This window comes from Somniosus microcephalus, chromosome 14 (genome assembly GCF_052327205.1).
Source record: "Somniosus microcephalus isolate GS21.2 chromosome 14, FLI_Smic_1.0, whole genome shotgun sequence".
NCBI classification, from domain to species: domain Eukaryota; kingdom Metazoa; phylum Chordata; class Chondrichthyes; order Squaliformes; family Somniosidae; genus Somniosus; species Somniosus microcephalus.
In genome coordinates, this window is record NC_141000.1 from 21,670,996 (window position 1) to 21,693,029 (window position 22,034).

General features: G+C 43.8%; 1 protein-coding gene across 4 annotated transcripts in view; it reads left to right on the forward strand.

Annotated features, from left to right (window-relative positions):
- The window catches only part of LOC147107370 (uncharacterized), a 171,929-nt gene that overhangs the window by 41,323 nt on the left and 108,572 nt on the right, over positions 1–22,034 (forward strand). For 2 of the 4 annotated variants that reach the window (XM_086006325.1, XM_086006323.1), the window contains exon 2: positions 8,017–8,178. In XM_086006325.1, the coding sequence (XP_085862451.1) occupies positions 8,017–8,178 (162 nt within the window). Of the gene's footprint in view, positions 1–8,016; positions 8,179–9,424; positions 9,492–22,034 lie in introns of those variants that run through there. The other 2 variants (XM_086006324.1, XM_086006326.1) reach the window with 2 other exon arrangements.

The following is a 22,034-nucleotide window of genomic DNA, read 5'->3' on the forward strand; positions in this document are numbered from 1 at the left end:
TCCCTGTTGGGTGACCACTGGCAGTGACTGGAGGAAAGTTCTTCTTGCTTTTGGGAGAAGACCCTCTTGACTGGAGGAAAGTGTGTGCTAATCAATGGGTGAAAGTAAGGAAATATGCCCTGATATTTTCATTTGTGCATTAGTTTCAACAAGTCCGTAAACACATTTACAAACAATGGCCCAGATATTTCGATCGCAGGCCTCCTGCGGGCGGAGGACTGCGATCTGGAAAAATCTGCGCCCTTACCTGAGAGCTACCGGGATGCGCACAATTCCGGTGCTGGGCCTCTCCAAACTGCCGGTGCGCAGGACCCACGTATCCCAGAGGCGCAGGTAGTTCGCAGCGTCCCTGGGATCACGTGGGCCATGGGGAGCCAATCACAGAAGGGAATCTCCCTTCATACATTTGACAGGAAGACCTGTCAAATATATGAATGGAGATCAATGAAAAAACACTGGCCCAGAAATTTGGGTCTCCACAGGTGAGTAGGCCCACTGGAAGTGCCGGTTTCCTGCATGCACTGCGCATGCGCGGGAAACCGGCACTTCCGTTCCCCTGAAAGAAAGGGTTTAGAGGTCGAACGCATGCGCGGGGGAGGCTGCGCGTGCGTATCGAACTTACCTTCCCGGGAAAACCTGTTTAAAAAAAAAAAGTAAGTCTGCAGAAGTTAGACATGTAAAAAGCAGGCGTAAGACCTGCTTTTTACAAGGTAAGTGGTGAATTAATTAAAATTAAAACATTTTTTCCACAGGTTTATTATTTTTAAATACTGTAAAGAAAGGTAAGTTTATTTTTAGCCCCGTTAGAAAATAATTTTTTTTTCCAAAATTTAAATTATTGTTTAAAATAGTTATTTCATGTAATTTATAGTTTATTATTTAAAAAATGTGATGTTTTAAAAAAAATTATTTGAAGATTTAGTGATGTTTTGTAAGAAGAAGGGGCCAGTAGTATTTCTAAGTTTGACAGCACTTCCTGTCAGACTTATGAATGGAGCATTCCCCGCTCCGATTGGCTATCCATGGCCCACGTGATCCCAGGGGACGCATCGAACTAACTGCGCCCCTGGGATACGCAAGCACAGCGTGCCGGCAGCTGGACCAGGCCCCGGATCGGAATTCCACGGGGCCCTACAGCTCAACGGCCGGCACGCAAGGTAAGTGCAGGTCGGGGGCTTACACCCGCGGGAAGCCCCCGACCCGAATTTCTGGGCCAGTAAAATTTTAAATAAATTTTAAATAAAAATCACATTTTTAAAATGACTTGAAATTACAATAAATTAACTATTATAAACAAAAATTTTAATTTTTGAAAAAAATAATTAAAGTTTTTAACGGGGCTAAAAATAAACTTGCCTTTTTTAAAAAGTATTTTTAAATGATAAATCAGTGAAAATTTAAAAAAAACTTTTTTTCAACTCTTATCCTGGTAAAAGCAGGCCTTAAGTTAGGTTTTACCAGGCGTAAGAATTGTAAGGGTTTTCTGCGGGCGGAGGGTCTCCAAAAAGCGGAACTCTCCCCCCGCAGAGGCCCTGCTCCAGGGCAGGCGGAGGATCTGTCAAGAGCTTTCTTGACAGATCGGAAATGCCGGTTTCCAACGCATGCGCAGTGCGTGCCTGAAACCGGCATTTCCGATGTCCCTACGGGTGAGTACACAGCGCGTACCCACCCGTAGGGATCGGAATATCTGGGCCAATACATTTATGAATCATTAAAACTGACACACAGGCGAAAGTATCGGGGAGTGGGGGTAATCTTTTTTTTTAAATCATCATGGTCAGAGAGATCAAAACGGTGCTTGCAACTCATTGTGGCTACTGTCTTGTTTCAGTTGACTTTTTATATTGAGACAGGGCAATAAAATTATCAGTTACGCTTCAGGTGAATATGAATTCTTGGTCTGTGATAAGAATTAGTGAACAAAGCAGAGGTTCTGAAGTGTAAAACAGGTTCAAATTACTGTCTTTTGTGAACATTTCTGCTTAACTGCAGTCATTAATCAAAGACAGCCACATCTCCAAGTGGAGCATTGCCTTTTTATAGGACAAAATCGTTGGTGAAATAGAACAATCCATCTTCTGATAGAATAAACTTCCACAGTTTTATTGCTAAGTGGTAATAACATAGGCAATTATATCAAAGGTAGGTGAGGACCCCTTGGGGTGGAATTTCCTGTCTATTTGCGGCCAGAGACACGTTTAATCATGGCGTAAAGCAAATATCCAGCATAATAGATTGGGAAAATTTGTGTGTTAACATAGAAATGCTCAGAATTACACTGTGCCTGAATTTCCTTGCTCTTTTTTACATCTATCGATCACTGCTCTTGAGCACACCCTGGCTCATTATAATTGCTCTGCCCCCAGGCTAAACAGATGCACAGGCAAATTTCCTGCAATTATACTGGTTCAAAATGGGTGTAAAATTAAGTCCAGAATTTTTTGAGTGTTTTTTAATTTTATCTTCACTGTGACCTGCACTGTAGGCTCTGATTCTTTGAATGCATTTTTATGGCATCAGTGTAAGTCACGTTAAAAATTGAAAAGCTTCCACGATTACATGTTCTGAAACATGCTCAGTGGGCTGGATTTTCCCAGCCCTGAGGAGGTGGGACTGCTGGGAAAATGGGAAAAATTGGGAGCTCCCAGCCCGTCTCCGAACCATCTTCCCGGGAGGTGGGTCCCCGACTCACACAGGGACCCGCCTCCTAGCGGCGGGGAGGGGATTAGAGCCAATTAACTGTGTTGACAGGTAGTTAACAGGCAGTTAAGAGGCTTTTCCCCATTTTCCGCCTGCTGATGTGGCCTTCCCGACGGCGGGAAACCCTGCCAGGGTCAGCGAGGCGAGCTGTTGGTCTGCTACAGTGTAAGTGTGCAAATGACAGCTGCAGAGGTAGTGTAATGGGTGCAGTTGTGCACAGGTAAGTATGACAGGTGAGAGAATGTAGTGAGAAATATTTTTATTCTGTTTATATGTCTCTGCAGGTGACGAGATTTGATGTTTCTGTGAAGCCTCATCTGATCGGGAGAATTGACAGATGGCTTCTGCAATCTCACATGCAGTTGCCATCTGTTTTCTCCTAAGGAGAGAGTCTTTGGTGAGTCTGAGTGCAAAGGCTCACCTTTGGACAGTGATTGTCAATGTTTGACACCACCTCAATGCTGTCAAACACTGACAATTCATCTGTCAAAAAATTATGGTCCTGTCACTTAAAGAAAACAGGCAGATGAAACGTCATGCACTGATGTCATCTGACACCGGCTTTCCCTTAATTGGCCAGCAAGCCCGCAGGGTGGGCTTAACGAGGCCAATCGGGACAATCGCGTCAGGTCGTCAGACATCGCTGGGGGTGAAACTAGAACCCGGAAACCAGCAGTCCCGCCCCAAAGCACCTCCTCAGGTAAGATCCCGGCAAAGAGTTACTTTTGAAGTGTAGCCACTGTTATTTTGTAGGCAAACACAGTAGCGAGTTTGCATACAGTTAGGTCCCACGGACACCAATGAGATAAATGACCAGTTAATCTGTTTTTGAAGGTGTTGATTGATGGATAAATATTGGCCAAGAGTCCAGGTCAGTTCCTCTGCTCTTCGGATAGGACCATGGGAGCTTTAAGTCCACCTGGGAGGGCATATAGGCGTTTAGTTCAACATCTCATCTGAAAGATGGCAATTAGAAAGAAAGAAAGGGAAAGAATTTGCATCTACAGTATATAGGCCCGGATTTTGCAGTAGGAATATCGGTGAGGCTATCCGCGCTCACCGTTATTGAGTAAATTGGACAGCAACTTCCGGCGTCTGCAGTTAAACGCAGAAATCTGGAAGTTGCTGTCTTATTTGTTCTGCTCCTCCACAACCTTTGCTACTGGTGCCTCGTTTAGAGATTCGGCATTCAAACACACGAAGGGTGTGAAGTTGTGGTACTTACCCACCAGTTACCCACTAAACACACCAGAAAAAGTTAGAGCTGGTCCATTCAAGTGTAAGAATTTTTAAGGGTGTGGTAAGTCTTAATTGCTACCAAACAACGTCTCTGGCACTGAAAATTTACTTTTACAAGTGTGGAGTCTCATTCCTTCAGATATTAATTGTTGGATTTTTTTTTTTAATGAAAAATTAAAATAAAAATGTTTTTACTTTTTCTTTCTATCTTTTTTTTTATATCTCTCTCTTAATCCCATCTTTCTATTCCTTTCTTTATTTTGCTTTCTGTACATGAATTTACATTGAATTAAGTATTCTAACTTACACTTCCTAGTTTAGACTCTGCGGGCAGGATTTTCATTGGGCCGTGGAGGCGGGATTGGAGGCGTGTGGGGGGTTAAAATCTCGAAATCGGGGGGCACGAACCCATCCCGCCCCCAACCCGCCTCCATGCCAGTTTCAAAGGCGGGTATCCGACCCGCACTGGGACCCGCCTCCCCGAGGCGGGAAGGGGATTAGTGCCAATTAACTGCCTGTTAACAGGTAGTTAACAGGCAGTTTTTAGCCTAATCCCTATTTTCACTGGTGAATTGTGGGATTCACGACGGCTCCAAACCACGCCAAGTTAGCGAGGCGGGCCGTCAGGCTGAAGGGCTTGGAGGGGTCGAGATGTCCGGTGTTCAGGTGAGTAATGGGTGCATGAGTGCAGAGGTAAGTGTGTTTGGTGTGTTTAAAGTGCTTAAAGAAGTTTTACTTACCTTTACTTACCTTTACAGCCTTCCTTCCTTCCTTCAGGTCTCGGGAGTCCCTCATCTCATCGGCACAGAAAGCAGAATGGCTGCGATCTGTCAAAAATTGCAGCATTCAGCTTTCTGTTCTGGAGAAATCTCTAAATCATCCTGAGAGGAAGGAATTAACTTAGAGTACAGATTGTCAGTGCTTGACAGCTTCAAACAGCTGTCAAACGCTGATATTTCATCTGTCAAAAGGTCTTGACAGATGAAATATCAATCTGTGACGTCACCTGTTGCCGGGTGGCCCTTAATTGGCCTGCTGAGCCCGCTGGGCGGGCTCAACAAGGTCAATCAAGTCAAAATCGCATGGGTTGGCTACAACTCGATGGAGGCGGGACTACAACCCCGAAAGTTGTAGTCCCGCCTCCTCAATGAAAATCCAGCCCTGCGTGTCTCAGTAAGGATTTTTCAATCTGATTGGTTGAAGAGACACACTGTTGCTTGTGCTGCTCACACCCACCACAGATCCCCTGTAGAGGGCGCCGCTCTTTATCTGACTCTCAATGGCCGTAAGTTGCTGCGCAAATAGCTCACGAAAAGTCTGTGGGCAGCTGTAAGTGTAATGAAGGGCAGGCACTGTTCGTTCGCCACTGACTGCAAAATCCGAGCCATTGTGTCTTTCACGATTTCAGGAAAGCGCTTTACAGCCAATTAAGTACTTTTGCAGTGTATTTCCTGCTCGTTGGATTCACTGAGCCCAGGGGTTCCATTTTGCCCAGGAACAGGAAAATTTGCCCCAGGTATTTCTCTTGGAGGGTAAAAGACTCTTGGGTTCAAGCCTACAGACATGGCCAAATTAGCTATGAGAAACTGTGAGAAGCATAAGACTTAAAAAGAAAATGAAGCCATAACATTTGGCCCTCCAAGATTGATTTTCAAAAAGGGCCTAAGCTCCTTCCCCAGATATTGGGAGCATATACAGTTTATTATCTTCAACTCTCATTTTAACTTGGGTTAATTAAATAGTCCAGTGCATGAATCTATAATGGTTGTCTCAGAATTGCCCTGAGTTACTATATCCTGAGTGCCTGTTCCAGTGATGCTTTGTAACGCAGTACTGTATCTTTTATAGCTGTCCTGTTAAAAACAATTAGAATTGTATAATTACAGCTAGTGACAAGAGAGTAGTGAACGGGAGGCTGGCCAGGAGAGCATTGAAATATTGGGCCAAAGGTGCCAAAATGATCCAATATAAAACTTCCCTCAATTCTCTGAACGCACGGCATGCTAAATGTTGGCAGTTTGCTACCAGATTCCACCCAGAGGCAGCAGCACGTTGCTAGAATGTTTTAAAATGAAGTGCTCACTTGTTTGTGTTTAGGTTTAATTTATGAATGATTAAATGGGCTGGGGTGCAGGGAGTTGTAAGGTGACTATTTTTATCAGCAGTTTGTATGAATCACCAACCAAGTGTAGCATTCCTCGGCAAGCTAGTTATCATTATCAGCTCTACAGTACAGTAACACTCGCGAGTCAAAGAAGTAAAGTAGCATTTTAGTGAACAAATGTTTACATGACATTATTTTATTATAAACTGGAACTTTTGGATCAACTATTCTGTTACTCAAGAGAGAGTCACTGACCCCCTAACCACTGCTGTAATCCACATTGGCATTGACCCTGGTAATCATTCCCCGTAGCTACTTTGCCTTGACCCTGCCTCCACCTTGTTCGGCCTGCTGTCGCCTGCCAAAGAGAGGCCTCAACCCTGCTTGTGGTCAGTGCTGTCTAAATGTGAACAGCAGTCCATACGCTTGTCTCTGCGCGTTTCCATCCGTAATTATACATCTTTAGAAATGGTGATCCAGATCAGACCGACTCGGATACAAAATATTTGTGAAAATAGTTGCTGGTCACTCTGCCCATTTAGATAAATGCTTGCTACTCATGGTAGGTCAATCAAACTTGTGTGGGTGGTGATTGTTTGAGGTTGAGAAGTGTGATTTTTATCCTGTCACAAGGTGGTCTAAAGGACTGGAGTGAAAGTTAACTCTTCCTTTTCTTTTGGGTGCTGGGGGGATGGTTTTGTTTGGTGCTCATCAGTGAGGAATGGCATCCAATCAGCAAGTACAGACTCCCAGCTTGAATGTGACATGGGCAGTCACATAGTAAAGCTGACTATTCTGTCCCATAAATATATCTCCGATGAGCACCCTAACCACACAGTGTGATTTTTTTGTTTTCTCTATTTCCATACATGTGACTTGCCTGAGTGAGATCATGGCCCTGAATTTCCTCTTTGCCGCATTGGTGCCGAAGTATTGGTGGGGCACCTGCCTGTTCTTTCTGCCACTAGCCCCAACCCACTTTCCAGGGTCAGGGCCTAGTATTGATTTACAATGTCCGACGGCATCATGATTTCAGATAGAGAGGCCCAGCATTGATTTTGAAGATGCTGTAGCATTTTACTTTTAACGGGGGAAAGCTCCATGGGGGAAAAATTGGGTATCGCCCATTTTGGGGCGCTAATATCGACCAGGCGCAAAGTTTAGCGCCCAGTGCTAATTATCGCCTCCGACTGCAAAATTCGCCTCTATTGCCCCTGGAGGTGATTTAAGCGCTAAATCAGGCGCTACACACCTTTCTTAAGGCGCAAACATCGGGGAACGAGGCGCTACCTCAGAACGCTACCGAAGCTCAGGCGATGTCAGTTACCATGGAAGCCAGACAGACTGGCGCCATCCAGTTCTTAAAGGGGAGGGGCCATCTTGCTGGCCAGCCACTCCCTGCTCATTGCAGCCTTGAATCGTGGCCTGGAGAGACCTCTAAAGCAATAGTGTTGGAAGCACTAATGGATAGGCCCAGGGAAAGAGCTCGGCGCTTAGGAGCCTTTAAAGTGGTGCTGAGGGCCAAAACACCTGAGGACAGCGTTAAAACCAAAAATTTTGCCGTCAAGAAAAGGCAGGAAGCACCCGCCTTTAAATAGTGCTCCCCCAGCCCCTTCCCGACTTGAAAATGTTTCTCTCTACCTGTCGTTCCTAGAGGCAGGCGCTAAGACAGAGGGTGCGACTCAATATCCAGTCCGGTGCGACTCAATATCCAGTCCGGGGCGTTGCACGCTCGCCTGACGTCACGATCTGCGGGCGCAGGAGACCGTGGTGGTAGTGTTTAGCGCCGCCGCAAGACAACATCAATTTCGCGACCTGAGGCGCTAACCGACTGAATTTTCCCCCCATTTGTTTCTAAGCCTGATTTACTTACAATTCTATGCCAGGTACATCATTGAACTTGTTCCAGTTGATTAATGGACTAAACTTTAAAATAAAACCTGGAATGACTGTTTCCAAATCTTCCCTTTCAGTGAAAACGGAAGAGGACATAGAAGCGCTGATTTTTGATGGTGCGGAGATAGTTGACATTCACAATGTGGGAACTCCCCAGCGACTTCTTTCACTTAATGACGTTCCTTCAACTTCACAAGTAAGCGATGAGCAGAGGAGATGTTTGGCAACTCTAGTATACTGTAAGTAACCTCACAAGCTGTTCTTTATTTCTTTGAATGCTGAATTCCATTCACACATTTCGAAATATAACATACTCTCAGCAATGCTATCGTCCAAATGCTTAAAACGCTGGTATCAAATATCTCTCTCTCTCTCTCTCCACTAGCTTTAACCCAATTAAAATAAACATGGTCAACAATAATGTCTACCCTACACTTTCTGACCCAGCCCTTTCCCAAACATTTACCTCCCTAAATTTTATTGTGTGATTGACGAAAATACATAAAACAGTTTTATCTCATAGAAACATAGAAGATAGGAGCAGGAGTAGGCCATTCGGCCCCTCAAGCCTGCTCCGCCATTCAATGCGATCACGGCTGATCATCCAAATTCAGTACCCTGTCCCTGCTTTCTCCCCCTATCCCTTGATCCCCTTAGCCTTAAGAAATATATCTAACTCCTTCTTGAATATATTTAATGAATTGGCCTCAACTGTCTTCTGTGGTAGAGAATTCCACAGGTTCACCGCTCTGGGTGAAGAAATTCCTCCTCATCTCTGTCCTAAATGGCTTACCCCTTATCTTTAGACTGTGACCCCTGGTTCTGGACTCCCCCGCCATCGGGAACATCCTTCCTGCATCTAGTCTGTCTAGTCCTGTTAGAGTTTTATAAGTTTCAATGAGATCCCCTCTCATTCTTCTAAGCTCTAGCGAATATTAGCCCTTTTAGTTATTTTCGTCTGATACTTTAGAGTCTTCCCAGGCTGTCATGGGGCCTTTCTCGTGGGCCTCTGCAAATATCACCCTCTATTTGGTTGCTATGACGTGCATTAGAGCAGCATGGTGTAACTTGCCCCTTACTGTGGCTCTCAGTACCTTGGAAACTGGAGAAATTGTGACCCTGCATCCAATTCTCAACATTTGCTGGGAACCTGTGTTTCCTTCCAGCTTCACCTTTTTATTCTCTGGTTTTGGTTTTTGTTTGTTCAAGAATCTTGCACGTAGACCATTCTCCTTCAGTTGGGAGGACGAGCTGGGTACGTTGCTGTCTACGGCCTTATCACTGCAGCAAGTAGGAGGTGCAACTGCAGTGATGCAAGGCAGGGAGTGTCTGTTTTCCCTCTCCTGCATCTATATTTATATAGCAATCTAACAGGGAATGCTGGGGTGGATGAAAGAGGCTTAGGTCTGCAGTGACCAGTACAAGAATAAATTTAGTGCTGGCGCTAAATAGCCAACAGTAACAACTTGCACCTTTTTAATACAGAAAAATATTCGAAGGCACTCCACAGAGTAAAGATAAAATGCCACCGAGCCAAAGAAGGAGATATTAGGTGAGTGATAAAAAGTTAGGTTTTGTAGTAGAGTGTTACAGGAGGAGAAGTGAAGTAGAGAGGCTGAGGGGTTTAGGAGGGAATTTCAGAGCCTGGTGCCTCGGCAGCTGAAGGTTTGGTCAGCAAGGGTGAGGCAATGGGAGAGGGGGAGGCTGGAGACATCGAACAGAAATTAAACTTCGCCACATCAAGGGCAGAATTTTTTTTTCATTGAAAGAGTAGGTAAGGGGAAATGTGGCCGCATTAAAGACAGATGCACGTGGGACTATAATGGGCAATAAGGAAATGGCAGACTTGTAAAATGAATACTTTGTATGCTGTTTCACAATGGAGGAAGAGGACAAAATGCCAGTGGTGCAAGGGAACCTAAAAATAAGTTGGGGCGGGGTGGGGGAGGGATTTAGGGGATTTAATATAAGTAAAAAATGGTAAAAGAGCAAATAATGGGACTTAAGATAGGCACATCTCCAAAACCTAGATTTTAAAAGAAATAGGTGAGCAAATTGCAGATGCATGAGTCATAGTTTTCCAAAGCTCTCCAGTATGGGAATTGTGCCTTTTGGATTGGAAAATTGCAAATGTTACTCCATTATTTAAGAAGAGAGGGAGGGAGAACCAAGGACGGACCTGTCGGTATATTGTAGGGAAGTTACTGGAATCTATCATCAAAGACAGTGACTGAGCACTTGGACAAGTATCAGTTGATCAAAGAAAGTTTTCATGGATTTGTGAAAGGTCATATCTGACTAATTGACTAGTAGAATTTTTTGAGGCGGTCATAACAGGGGAGTGTCTGTGACGTTAACTCTGTTTCTCTCTCCATGGATGTTGCCTGGCCTGCTGAGTTTTTCCAGCGTTTTCTGTTGTTATTTCAGATTTCCAGCATCCGCAGTATTTTGCTATTGTATTAGTGTCTGTGAATGTTGTCTATATGGACTTCTGGAAAGCATTTGATAAGGATCCATACAAGAGATTATTATTAGCAAATATAAAAGTGCATGGAATTTGAGGTACCCTTGTAACCTGGATTGGTAATTGGTTGGGAGGTCGGAGACAGTGAGTAGGGATAAAGGGAACATTCTCTGATTGTCAGGACGAGAAGTGGTGTTCTCCAGGAATCTGTACTGGGGCCTCAGCTTTTAATCAAATATATCAATGATTTGGATGAAGGAATGCAGTTGTTTACCAAAGTTTGCAGATGACACTAAGTTAAGAGGCACAGTAAGTTGTGTAGGTGGGAACAGGAAGTTAACAAACAGACATTGACAGATTAAGTGAGTGGGAATGACTGTGGCAGACAGAGTTCAAAGTGGGAAAGTGTGAGACCATCCATTTTGGATCCAAGAAAGACAAAGCAGAATAATTTTTTAATTGCGAGAGATTAGGAACTGTGGAAGCGAAAGGGGATTTGGGTATCCATGTACACAAATCACTAATCAAAAAGGCTGATAAAATGTTGGCCTTTATCTTAAGGGACTACAAAGGGAGGATGTTATGCTTCAGTTGTACAGAGCCGTGATCATCTGGAGTACTGGGTTCAGTTCTGGGCACCGCACCTCAGGAAGGATATATTCGCCCTGGAGGGGGTACAGCACAAATTCACCAGACTGATACCAGGGCTTGGATTAAATGAGGAGGACAGGTTGCATAAACATGCATCCTGAGGCCTTGGGGAAATTAGCAGCAGGTGGAGGAGGGGTAAATGTTTGTAGGCTCAGCGAGGCTATGGGTGATATTCTTGAAGCAGTGGTGTTGAGACAGGGCACGAGTGGTTAAAATCTGGTCAAGTTTGTTATGTTCATAAATAAATAGACGTTTTCATTATGAACAGCTAGCTTGAGCTAGTCATTTATTCAGCCATGTGGACTAGTATACAGCATCCATCTTGACTGCTGCCTTGTGGGTAGCCCACTACTAAACATACAGCTCCACCTAGTGTACCATTCTAGAATGACATGTTACTGATCATTACATCCCCCTTCCTTAGAGGTTAAACAAAATCAATACCAATCAATCATAACAACATAAACATCTTCACAACAGTCAACACATTTTCAAAGCTTTACTTTATGAACTCTAAGCTTTTCATTCTTTTATTATAGTTTTCTTTGTACTCAAAGATTAAGTCTATCAGGCTTTTTTACTTCACGTGTGGATCTTCTCAGCACAGGTAAGTCTGATGTGTTTTCATGAGAGCCTGTATGTGTGTTTGTGTTAGATTGTTCTGGTGGTGAGTCACAAGATTCAGTTGCGGCATTATCATCGATTTGCTCTTTGATAGTTTCTTGTGTTTTCAGGAGGGAACGGCGGTTCCTCCTGAGAATCTGTCCTTCCTCAGTTCTAACAGTGTATGACCTTGGTCCTACTTCCTCAAGAACTGTAGCTTTCCTGTTCCATGCATCTGGATCCTCAATCCTGACAACATCATCCCTTGTCAATGGTTTCAGAGTTTTGGATGACTTGTCATAGTTTGATTTCTGTTTCAGCTTTAACAGTTGAAGTCTCTGTCTCAGTTCCTTACTCTGCTTTTCTTTTGCACAGCAGGGTAGCGTGGTGCGCAACTTGCGACCCATTAGGAGTTCAGCAGGTGAAGAACCAGAGTCTAAAGGGGAGGCTCGGCAGGGCGAGATAAGGATCAGACTTGCTTTCTGTTGCTTTCTTCAGTAGCTGTTTGAGAACTTGAACACCTTTCTCTGCCTTACTATTCGACTGAGCATACAGAGGACTGGATGTGATGTGTTGAAAGTCATAATGTGCTGCAAACTGTTGCCACTCCTTACAGTTGAAGCACGGACCATTGTCGCTAATGGCAATCCTGGGAATTCCATGTCTGGCGAAGATGGATTTAACATGCATTATCACACTGCTTGCTGATGTGCTTGAGAGCAGCGCCATCTCAGGATAGTTAGAATAGTAGTCAATCACTATTAGATAGTCTTTACCATTCAAATGAAAGAGGTCCATACCAACCTTTTGCCATGGCGCTGTTGGTAAGTCAGCTACTATCATTGGTTCCTTTGCTTGTTTGTTTTGGTGTTTCTGACATGTCTCACATATGCCTATCATGTTCTCAATGTCCTTATTTATGCCAGGCCAATAAACAGTGTCTCTTGCTCTCCTTTTGCATTTTTCAATTCCGAGGTGTCCCCCATGAATCCTTTTGCGCATGTCTTGACGTAGAGCCTGTGGAATGACTATTCTGTTCTGTTTTAGTAATAGTCCACTTGCGACACTCAACTCTGACCTGGTGTGATAGTACTTTGGACAGGAACCTTTTGGCCAACCATGATGAATGTTCTCTATTACTGTTTGTAACACTGTATCTTTTACTGTTTCTTCTGCTATTTGCTTTGATTTTGTGTCTGACACGGGCAGCGCAGCAGTGACCATACTCACATGAACATCCACGTCTTCCTCAGTAGAGCTCACATGACTCATTGTGGGTGCTCGGGATAGTGCATCTGCTAACACTATGTGTTTGCCTGGTGTGTAGATCAGTTCAAAGTCATATCTTTGCAGCTTCATCATGAGTCATTGAATCCTTGGAGACATCTCATTCAGATTTTTTTTTATGATGGCAACCAGTGGGCAGTGGTCTGTCTCAACTGTGAAGGTGGGAAGTCCATATATGTAGCCATGGAACTTTTCTAGTCCAACTACCAAGCCTAGACATTCCTTTTCAATCTGGGCGTATCGACACTCAGAATCAGTCATAGACCTGGAGGCATAGGCAACAAGCTTCCAATCTTCACCCTCTGCTTGTAGCAAGACCGCGCCTAGGACATCTTTTGATGCATCTGTTGACAATTTGATTCTCTTTGTTGGGCCAAAGAAGGTGAGTACAGGTGTGGTTGTCAGCACTCTTTTGAGGTTCATCCACTCTTGGTCATGTCTTTCTGTCCATGCGAACTCATTTGTTTTACGTAGCAGGTCTCGCAGACAGGCTGTCTTGGCTGACAAGTTAGGAATTAACTTTCCAATGAAGTTTATCATCCCCATGATGCGAAGCACTCCTTTTTTGTCAGTGGGTCGGGGCATTTTGAGTATGGCGTTTACTTTTTCCATATCTGGCTCTCTTCCTTTACCAGATAGATTATCTCCTAGGAAAGTGACTTCCTGGACGCCAAACTGACACTTGGCTTTGTTGAGCTTCAGTCCATTCCGGCGTATGCTCTGTAGCACTTTAGTCAGTCTCTCATTGTGTTCTTTCAGTGTGGAGCCCCAGATGATGATGTCATCAACATAGACCCGAACTCCTTCCAGACCTTCAATTATGTGTTCCATCGCTGTATGAAAGATTTCAGATGCAGATATTATCCCGAAAGGCATTCTGAGGAAACAATACCTGCCAAATGGTGTGTTGAAGGTACAGTATTTGGTGCTCTCTTCATCCAGTTTTAGTTGCCAAAATCCTTGTGAGGCATCGAGCTTTGTGAAGTATCTGGCACCTGACATTTCACTGGTGATTTCTTCTCGCTTGGGAATCTGGTAGTGTTCACGTTTTATGTTTGCATTTAAGTCCTTTGGATCCATGCATACTCTTAGATCATCTTTTTCTTTACACATACCATGGAATTAACCCAGTCTGTTGGCTCTTCGACTTTCCTGATGACTCCTAGTGTGGTCATTCTGTCCAGTTCTTTCTTGAGCCGGTCACGCAGGGGTGCTGGAACTCTCCGTGGAGCATGTACCACTGGCTGAGCATCCTGCTTTAGCTGGATCCTGTAAGTGAATGGTAGAACTCCAAATCCTTTAAACACATCCTGGAAATTACTCACTACAGAATCCACTGAGTCATCTGGTCTGCTTATGGCACAGTTTATACGGTAGACTCTCTTGACCAGTTCTAAGTCCTCACAAGCTTTGTCACCTAGTAGTGAATCAAGTCCTTCAGCCACAACAGAAAACATGAGATGATGCACTTTGTCGTTGACTGTCACTTTAAGTCTACATACACCTAAGTTATCTATTTTCTGTCCATTATAGTTCTTCAGTAGTACTGACTTTTTCTGTATTTTGGGCTTTTCTTTCATATTTTTAATGTCACTCATACTGATTAAGTTTGCTTTTGCCCCAGTGTCTAGTTTCAATGTAACTAATGCTCCATTTACCTGTAGTGGCATCATCCATTTGTCCTCTTTTACTGCATTAACTTTATGTTCAGCATTGTCCATTCCTGAGGGCTGCACATTTTCTGTATCCTTTTCTATATTGCCACATGACACCATTCCTACAAAAAATGTCTCACTTAAATCAGTGTCCTCAATCACATTGACTTGTTGCCCTTTCTTTGTTTTTACTTTTGAAAAGCATTGTTTGGCAAAGTGATTCTTTCCATTACATTTTGTGCACATTTTTCCAAACACTGGGCATTGTCTTGACTGGTGCTGGTAACCACAGCGTTTACAATTAAAAATTCCATCCTCCGATTGCTTTGCATTTCTGTTCTGCCCATGTTTCTTCCCCTTGTAGGACACAGCACCGACAGCAGCACTATCACTTATTACAGTCGCATTATTATTAATTTCACTGAAAGTCTTTGCGTGCTGTTGAGCTAGCTCACTGGCATGGCATATTTTCACAGCATTCTCCAATGTTAGTTCGGTTTCTCTCAACAGACGTTCCCTGACCTTTTTATCATGAATACCAAACACAATCTGGTCACGAATCATGGATGATTTCAGTTCAGAGAAATTACATGTCTGTGCTTTCAGTTTCAGATCGGTCACAAAGCTATCAAAAGTCTCATTTTGCTGCTGTGTCCGTGAACGGAACACGTACCTCTCATAGGTCTCGTTCTTTTTGGGAGAACAATGTGTATCAACCTTCTTTAGCACATCGTCCATTTTTTCCTCTGTCCTCCTCTTGATCAAATACAAACGTATTAAATACCTCTATCGCCTGCGGGCCTGCAACCATGAGCAGCAACGCTATTTTCCTTGCGTCTGGCATCGTACCGAACCCGATGGCAGCAATGTAGAGTTCGAATTGTTGTTTGAAAGTCCGCCAATTGCAGTCGACATTCCCCGTGAGTTTCAAACCCTCCGGTGGCTTCAAATTCTCCATGTCGCATTTCACAATATTCAGCAGATATTACCAATCCTGGTACCATGTTATGTTCATAAATAAATAGACGTTTTCATTATGAACAGCTAGCTTGAGCTAGTCATTTATTCAGCCATGTGGACTAGTATACAGCATCCATCTTGACTACTGCCTTGTGGGTAGCCCACTACTAAACATACAGCTCCACCTAGTGTACCATTCTAGAATGACATGTTACTGATCATTACAAAGTTTAGGATAAACTCTGTTTTTCCTGGTAAATAAACAAATGCCATGGCATTACAGTTATTAATCCTAGCATAGTAATTTTGCCAGTTAAAAAGTGTAGCATTTATTAAATAGTGGTGCTGAAATATCTACAGTTATTTCTAGTACCGGGACCCTCACCTTTAGTGCTATTTTTAATAATTAAGCTGGTTCTATGCAAGTGAGATAGAGTTTTATATTTTGCATTGATCAGGGCTACCTCTGGGCCTCCTCATCTCTGGGTTGTGTTTGCACCCAAATTTCTTGGCTTTATTATTTTATTTTGCACCCAGTTTTAAGAAATCCCTTGGATTAGTTGGTTTAACTGGTTAATATTTATCACAGTGACTATTCAGCGCAGGCTGGCTTCTTTCAGATCTTAAAGGAGATGGTAAGCATGCATGGAGGGTACTTTCGCACATACAGGAAACTCTTTGGTATCGGGACCGGGATGGTGCCAGTTGATTAAAAATTCCGGATGACAGAGAGGGTTATCTACCGAGGCTATTTTTAACAAACAAAAATTAAAAAATCAAGAAATGTGTAGTATACAGTAATTAGGTACTCACCTACAGAATGTTGTGTTAAATGGATGGTGGAAGATGCTTGATTAAGTACAGTACTGCCAATTGAGGGTAATCCATAACTCTTTAATTACTTAACAGTAAAACAAAACTTATACTGTAAACAGAAAAATGGCGGAGCAGAAGAGACTACCAGCAGCACGGGAGAGTCAGATTCCTGTTATTGAGGTGTTCGGACTTCCGACAGCACCAAGAAGCCGAGTAGTGGCAGTTTGGAGAACTACCCCCACCGACTAACTCGGCCACCACGGGAGACTCGGACTCGGCAACATTTCCGGTTATTGAGGTGTTGTTTTCGGAGTATGAATTTTGCTGGTTAATAGAGAATTCCGGATATTTAGGTGCCGTTTAAACAAGAGTTTCCTGTACCTCCTAGTGGCTATCGAAGCATTAGAGGCATGGGATGCTTCTGAATGCTATGTGAAGCTGAAAATCTGCGAGTAAGTGGAGAAAACCACTGCTTTGTATTTCGTTCCAAGTTAATGCTTGCTACGTCACAGTATAATTTCTCATCTCAAGCAGTGGCCTGCAATATCAAGTGATTCACAGGATTTAAATTAGAGTGTTCCTTGTGGCATTACTGCTCTGCCTTTCAGTGCATCCAACTGGTGTGCTCACTTTTTGTTTTCCTGTGACATGCTTCCCCTTATTCTGTCATAACAACCCATTTACTTCCTCATCAATAGCCATCACTATACTTTGAGAAACTGCAGTTGGCCTAAAGCCAGAGTTTATCCAGCAGCTCTTTTAATTGTTTGCATTATTTGTACATACTATACTGTATTTCATTGCAGACAGACTGTTTGTATAACTATTGTAGTTAGAGGAGATCCACACTCATTAGTTATATAGCACCATGGAGCCTAGACTCTGGTCTTGAGAAATGCAGACTGTCAGTGACAGTTCCAGCATTATTGGATGAATCCCAGCACAGCAATTTTAGGCTCACTATGAATTGCGGGTCTGCAAATGTTCAGTTCATTTTGGCTGGGACTTTATTATAAGCTGCCTCTATTGCCTGTCAGTGGAAAAGCAACATTGTATTAGCGGTTCTATCATCTGAAGGGAGACTCGACTGTGGTACACATGAAAGGAAGAATGCTGGTGTTTAAAAAGAAAAGTGAAGCTTCTATGTTCAATTAAATAGGAAAGTAAACTTTGAAAAAAAAGACAGTAGTAATTAAAAACACATAAATCAATGACATATGACAAAAAAATTACAATGGCTAAATCATAACAATAAGAGTCTGCAAAGCTGAATTAACTATCGCCCAGCTGGTGATTTTCCAAGATGGCTGCTCTGTTTTCCAGAGTATACAACAGGCTCAGATACTGTCAACATCACATAACTACAAATTCTCCAAACCATTAGGCCAATACTCGGAAGCTGTTATTTACAATGCTCAGGGATGAGAATTTTCCCTTTTTAAAAAAAAAGCGTTACTACCATGGCCGCAGATTATCATGGCAAAAGTCGAAAGGATCACAGAATTCAATCTCCAAAGCCACTGGTTAAAAAAAAATCCCATAATCTCATGTAATAAAAACAGAATTTCCACTTCTTCAGTCACTGTAAACGAGTGGGCTGGGGCGGGGAGGGGGGGTAGAATCTTGGGGTGTACTGGTCTGAGCCTCTAGATGTCAGCAGTGCACACATTTACACAGTGAAAGTGGAAATTAGCTGGTCTCTGCCTGGAATAGCTTCAGGTTGTATCAGCTGACACTTTGTCGTTTTTGTGCAAGTCCCTACATTTTTTTTCTTTGTCGTGAGAGACTCCCTCTGTGTAAGCGTGCATGCCAACCTGCAAAACTGCGCTGAATAGCTTTTTAAAAAAAAAAAACCCTGAAATAACCCCAAAAAGGCAGATAAAACAAAGAAAGAAAGACTTGCATTTATATAGTGCCTTTCACGACCACCGAACGTCTCAAAGTGCTTTACAGTCAGTGAAGTACTTTTGAAGTGGAGTCACTGTTAATAACAAAGGACATGTGAAAAGCTGCACTGAATAAAGTTCTGTGACCAAGGCCACTGCTTCAAGTGACTGAATACGTTCAGTTCTCTTTTACTACTTTGGATTTCAGAATTTTTATTAGTGTTTTGGGATCACATTCTGCAGTGCGGTTTGTTTTTCTGTGAAATCTTGCTTTTCATTCCACCCACCCTGAACTATCTCTCACTCTTCCCACCTTTACTGACTATCAGCTAAATCCTCCACGTGGATGGTGTCTTGTTTTGCACACTTTGTACAAAAATAATAAATTGCAGGACAACGGAGTATTACAGTTTAAACTCTTTTAATGAAACATCAGGTCTGATCTGACTCACAGCAGTACAGCACCATGTGAACAAGATGGAGTTAGGACCCCCTGGGTCTTCTAAACAATAGCAGTCCTTACAGATGCCTGCAGGCCAATGACAACTCAGCATGTGATCACATGTGAATATAATAGGTATTCCTTACAGATGCCTGCAGGCCAATGATAAATCAATATGCAAATGTTACATCCCCTTTCTTTTAAAAGAAAAATGTTATGCATTACTTTTGAACCTTCGACATAATGTTCTCAGTAGCATCAACATACAAGTAAACTCAACATTTAACTAGCACTGAAAACATCTCAACGTTTCAATAACGATGTACAGTTTTTTTAGGGCAGCGATCCGCCTACACCCTTTGGCAGTTCACAAGTCAAGGATAACTCTAGGCTTGACCTCTCGTCCCAACCTTGTGTGGTATGGAACTGAGCATGCTCCTGAATCGGTCAACAAATCAGGTTCAGGTTTAGGTTCAGGTAAGTATGATGTGTTTTGCGTATTGCTCTGTTCATCACACTCTATTGAACTGATCCTCTCGTCGGAATGACGGTGTTGTTCCTTGGTGTTCAGGAGGTGCCTGCGATTGCAGTGGTACACCTGTCCTTCTGGGGTGCGGACGTGATACGATCGCTCAGTGTCAGCTGGCTGGATGATGACTGCTGGCTTCCAGTAGTCATGCTCCTGGATTCTGACGGATTCTCCATTGTGCAGCGGCGGCAGTAGTCTAGCTGACCTGTCATAGTATCTCTTTTGGTGTTGCTGTCTCTGTACACGTTTTGCATGCACTTGCTTGCAGCTGACGACCTCTGGCTGCAGCTGCTGGTTGGTGCTTGGAAGGATTGAGCGAAGTCTGCGGCTCATCAACAGCTGTGCTGGTGACTTGAAGTTGTCAACCGGAATGTTGCGGTACTCGAGACTGATGTAGGGGTCTCTTTTGTCCGCTTTGGCTTTGTCCATGAGCGTTTTTGCAATCTGGCCAGTTGTTTCAGCAAGTCCATTACTTTGAGGGTAATGTGGGCTTGATGTGACATGTGTGAAATCCCATGCCTTGGCAAACGACTCGAAATCATTTGATTTGTATTGGGGGCCATTGTCTGAGACTAAAGTCTCTACCATGCCATGCCTGGCAAAGGCTGCCTTTAGCTTGTGGATCACAGCTGCAGATGTGGTGCTGTGAAGCTTGTCCAATTCAAAAAACCTGCTGTAGTAATCAACAGTCACTATGTAGTCCTCGTTGTTCCATTGGAAAAGATCCGTTGCCGCGACCTGCCAGGGCCTGTCTGGGATACGGTGAGGTATCATGGGCTCTTTGGCATTTGATGGGCGGCATTCTAGACAAATGGAACATTTTCCAACAATGTCCTCAATGTGTTTGCACATTCCGGGCCAAAACATAATGTCATGTGCTCTTTGTTTGCATTTTTCCATGCCCATATGTCCAGCATGAAATTTTGTCAACATCTCTTTGAGACTGGTAGGAATGATGATTTTCTCCCCTTTGAAGACGATTCCGTTGATTTGTGACAGTTCGTCTCTGGTTCCAGAATTCAGATATGCTCTGAGGGCATTTCCTCCTTTCCATAGGCCATCCTTCATGTATGACTTTGCTCAGCAGTGTGAGTTGTGCATCTTTCTCTGTTCCTGCTCGGATCTCCTTCAGTTTTGAGTCACTCACAGGTAAGCTGTTGTACACCATGTGCACCTGCACATCCATGCCTTCATTGAGGCTGCTGTCCTGGTAGCTAAGAGACTTTCTGGAGAGCGTGTCTGCGACAGGAATGTCTTTGCCTGGACGGTGAATGATTGTGAAGTTGTACTTCTGTAGCTGAAGGATCATTCTCTGTAGCCTTGGTGGGGCTGCGGCTAGTGGTTTCCTCATGATTGACTCGGGCTTGTGGTCGGATTCCACAATGACTTGTCGGTCATAGACGTACTGGTGGAAACGCTTACATCCAAACAGAATTGCATATTGCTCTTTCTCGATTTGAGCATAGTTGATTTCACTGTCTGAGAGAGATCTGGAAGCGTAGCCGATGGGCTTTCCTTCTTGCGGTAATACTGCACCTAGTCCATACTTTGACGCGTCCACTTGTAGTCTGAGCTCTTTGTTGGGGTCGAAGTAGGCAAAAACTGGTCCTGGTTCTCTGGTGATTAGGTCTTTCATTTTCTGAAATGCTGTGTCATGTTGTTTGTCCCACAGGAACTCATTGGATTGTTTGAGCAACTGACGCATGGGTGCGTTGATTTCGGAGAGACTCGGGGCAAACTTGGCTAAGTAGTTAACCATGCCTAGTACTGTCTCTAGCTCTACGCGGTTCTTCGGCGGCTCCATCTTCTTGATGGCGGAGATTTTCTCTGGATCCGGCTTAATGCCATCAGTTGAGAGGCGATGCCCGAAATAACTGATCTCGGTGGATCCGATTATGCTTTTCTCGGGGTTGAGCCGGATACCTTTCTCCCGTGATCTTTGTAGCATCGCACGGAGGTTCCTGTCATGTTCCTCTCTATTCCTGCCATAGATGAGGATGTCATCTACGATTGCGACTACTCCGTTGAGGCCTTCATAGGTTTCGTCGATCTTCCGCTGGAATTCATCCTGAGCTGAGATAAGACCAAATGGTAAACGCAGAAATTGGTAGCGTCCAAATGGTGTGTTGAACGTTGTTAGCTTAGATGACTCTTCCGTGAGCTTGATAGTCCAGTATCCTGATCGTGCGTCCATTACACTGAAGTAACGTGCTCCCACTAGCTTGGGTGTGATGTCATCTAGCGTTGGTAGAGGGTAGTGAGGGCGTTTGATAGCCTTGTTCAAATCTCTGGGGTCGAGACAGACTCTGAGCTTGCCTGTACGTGGTTTCTCAACCACTACTAACGCGTTGATCCACTCTGTCGGTTCTGTTTCCCGGACGATGATTTCTGTATTCTCCATGCTCTGCAGCTCCTCCTTCAGGCGACTACGTAGAGCAAGGGGTATCCTTCTCGGTGGGCAAACCACAGGGGTTGCTGCTGGGTCAAGGTGAATAGTGCATTCACCTGGGAATAGTCTGATTCCTTTGAAAACGTCAGCAAACTCCTCCATGACTGTCTGCTTATCAACTAGTGCTGTCAATGATCGCACTAGCTTGATGAGGTCCATGTCTAAACATGCCTTTAGACCTAGCACTGGAGGTGCTTGAGTGTCAATAATGTAAAAGTCCAACATCATGTCGCTTTCTTTGTACTTGCATTTCATCACGCATGTGCCTTTTACAATGAGCTGCTCACCTCCATAGCCGGTCAGTCTGCGTGAGGTGGGCTGTAGCTCACACTCATCCTTCAAGCTGTGATACT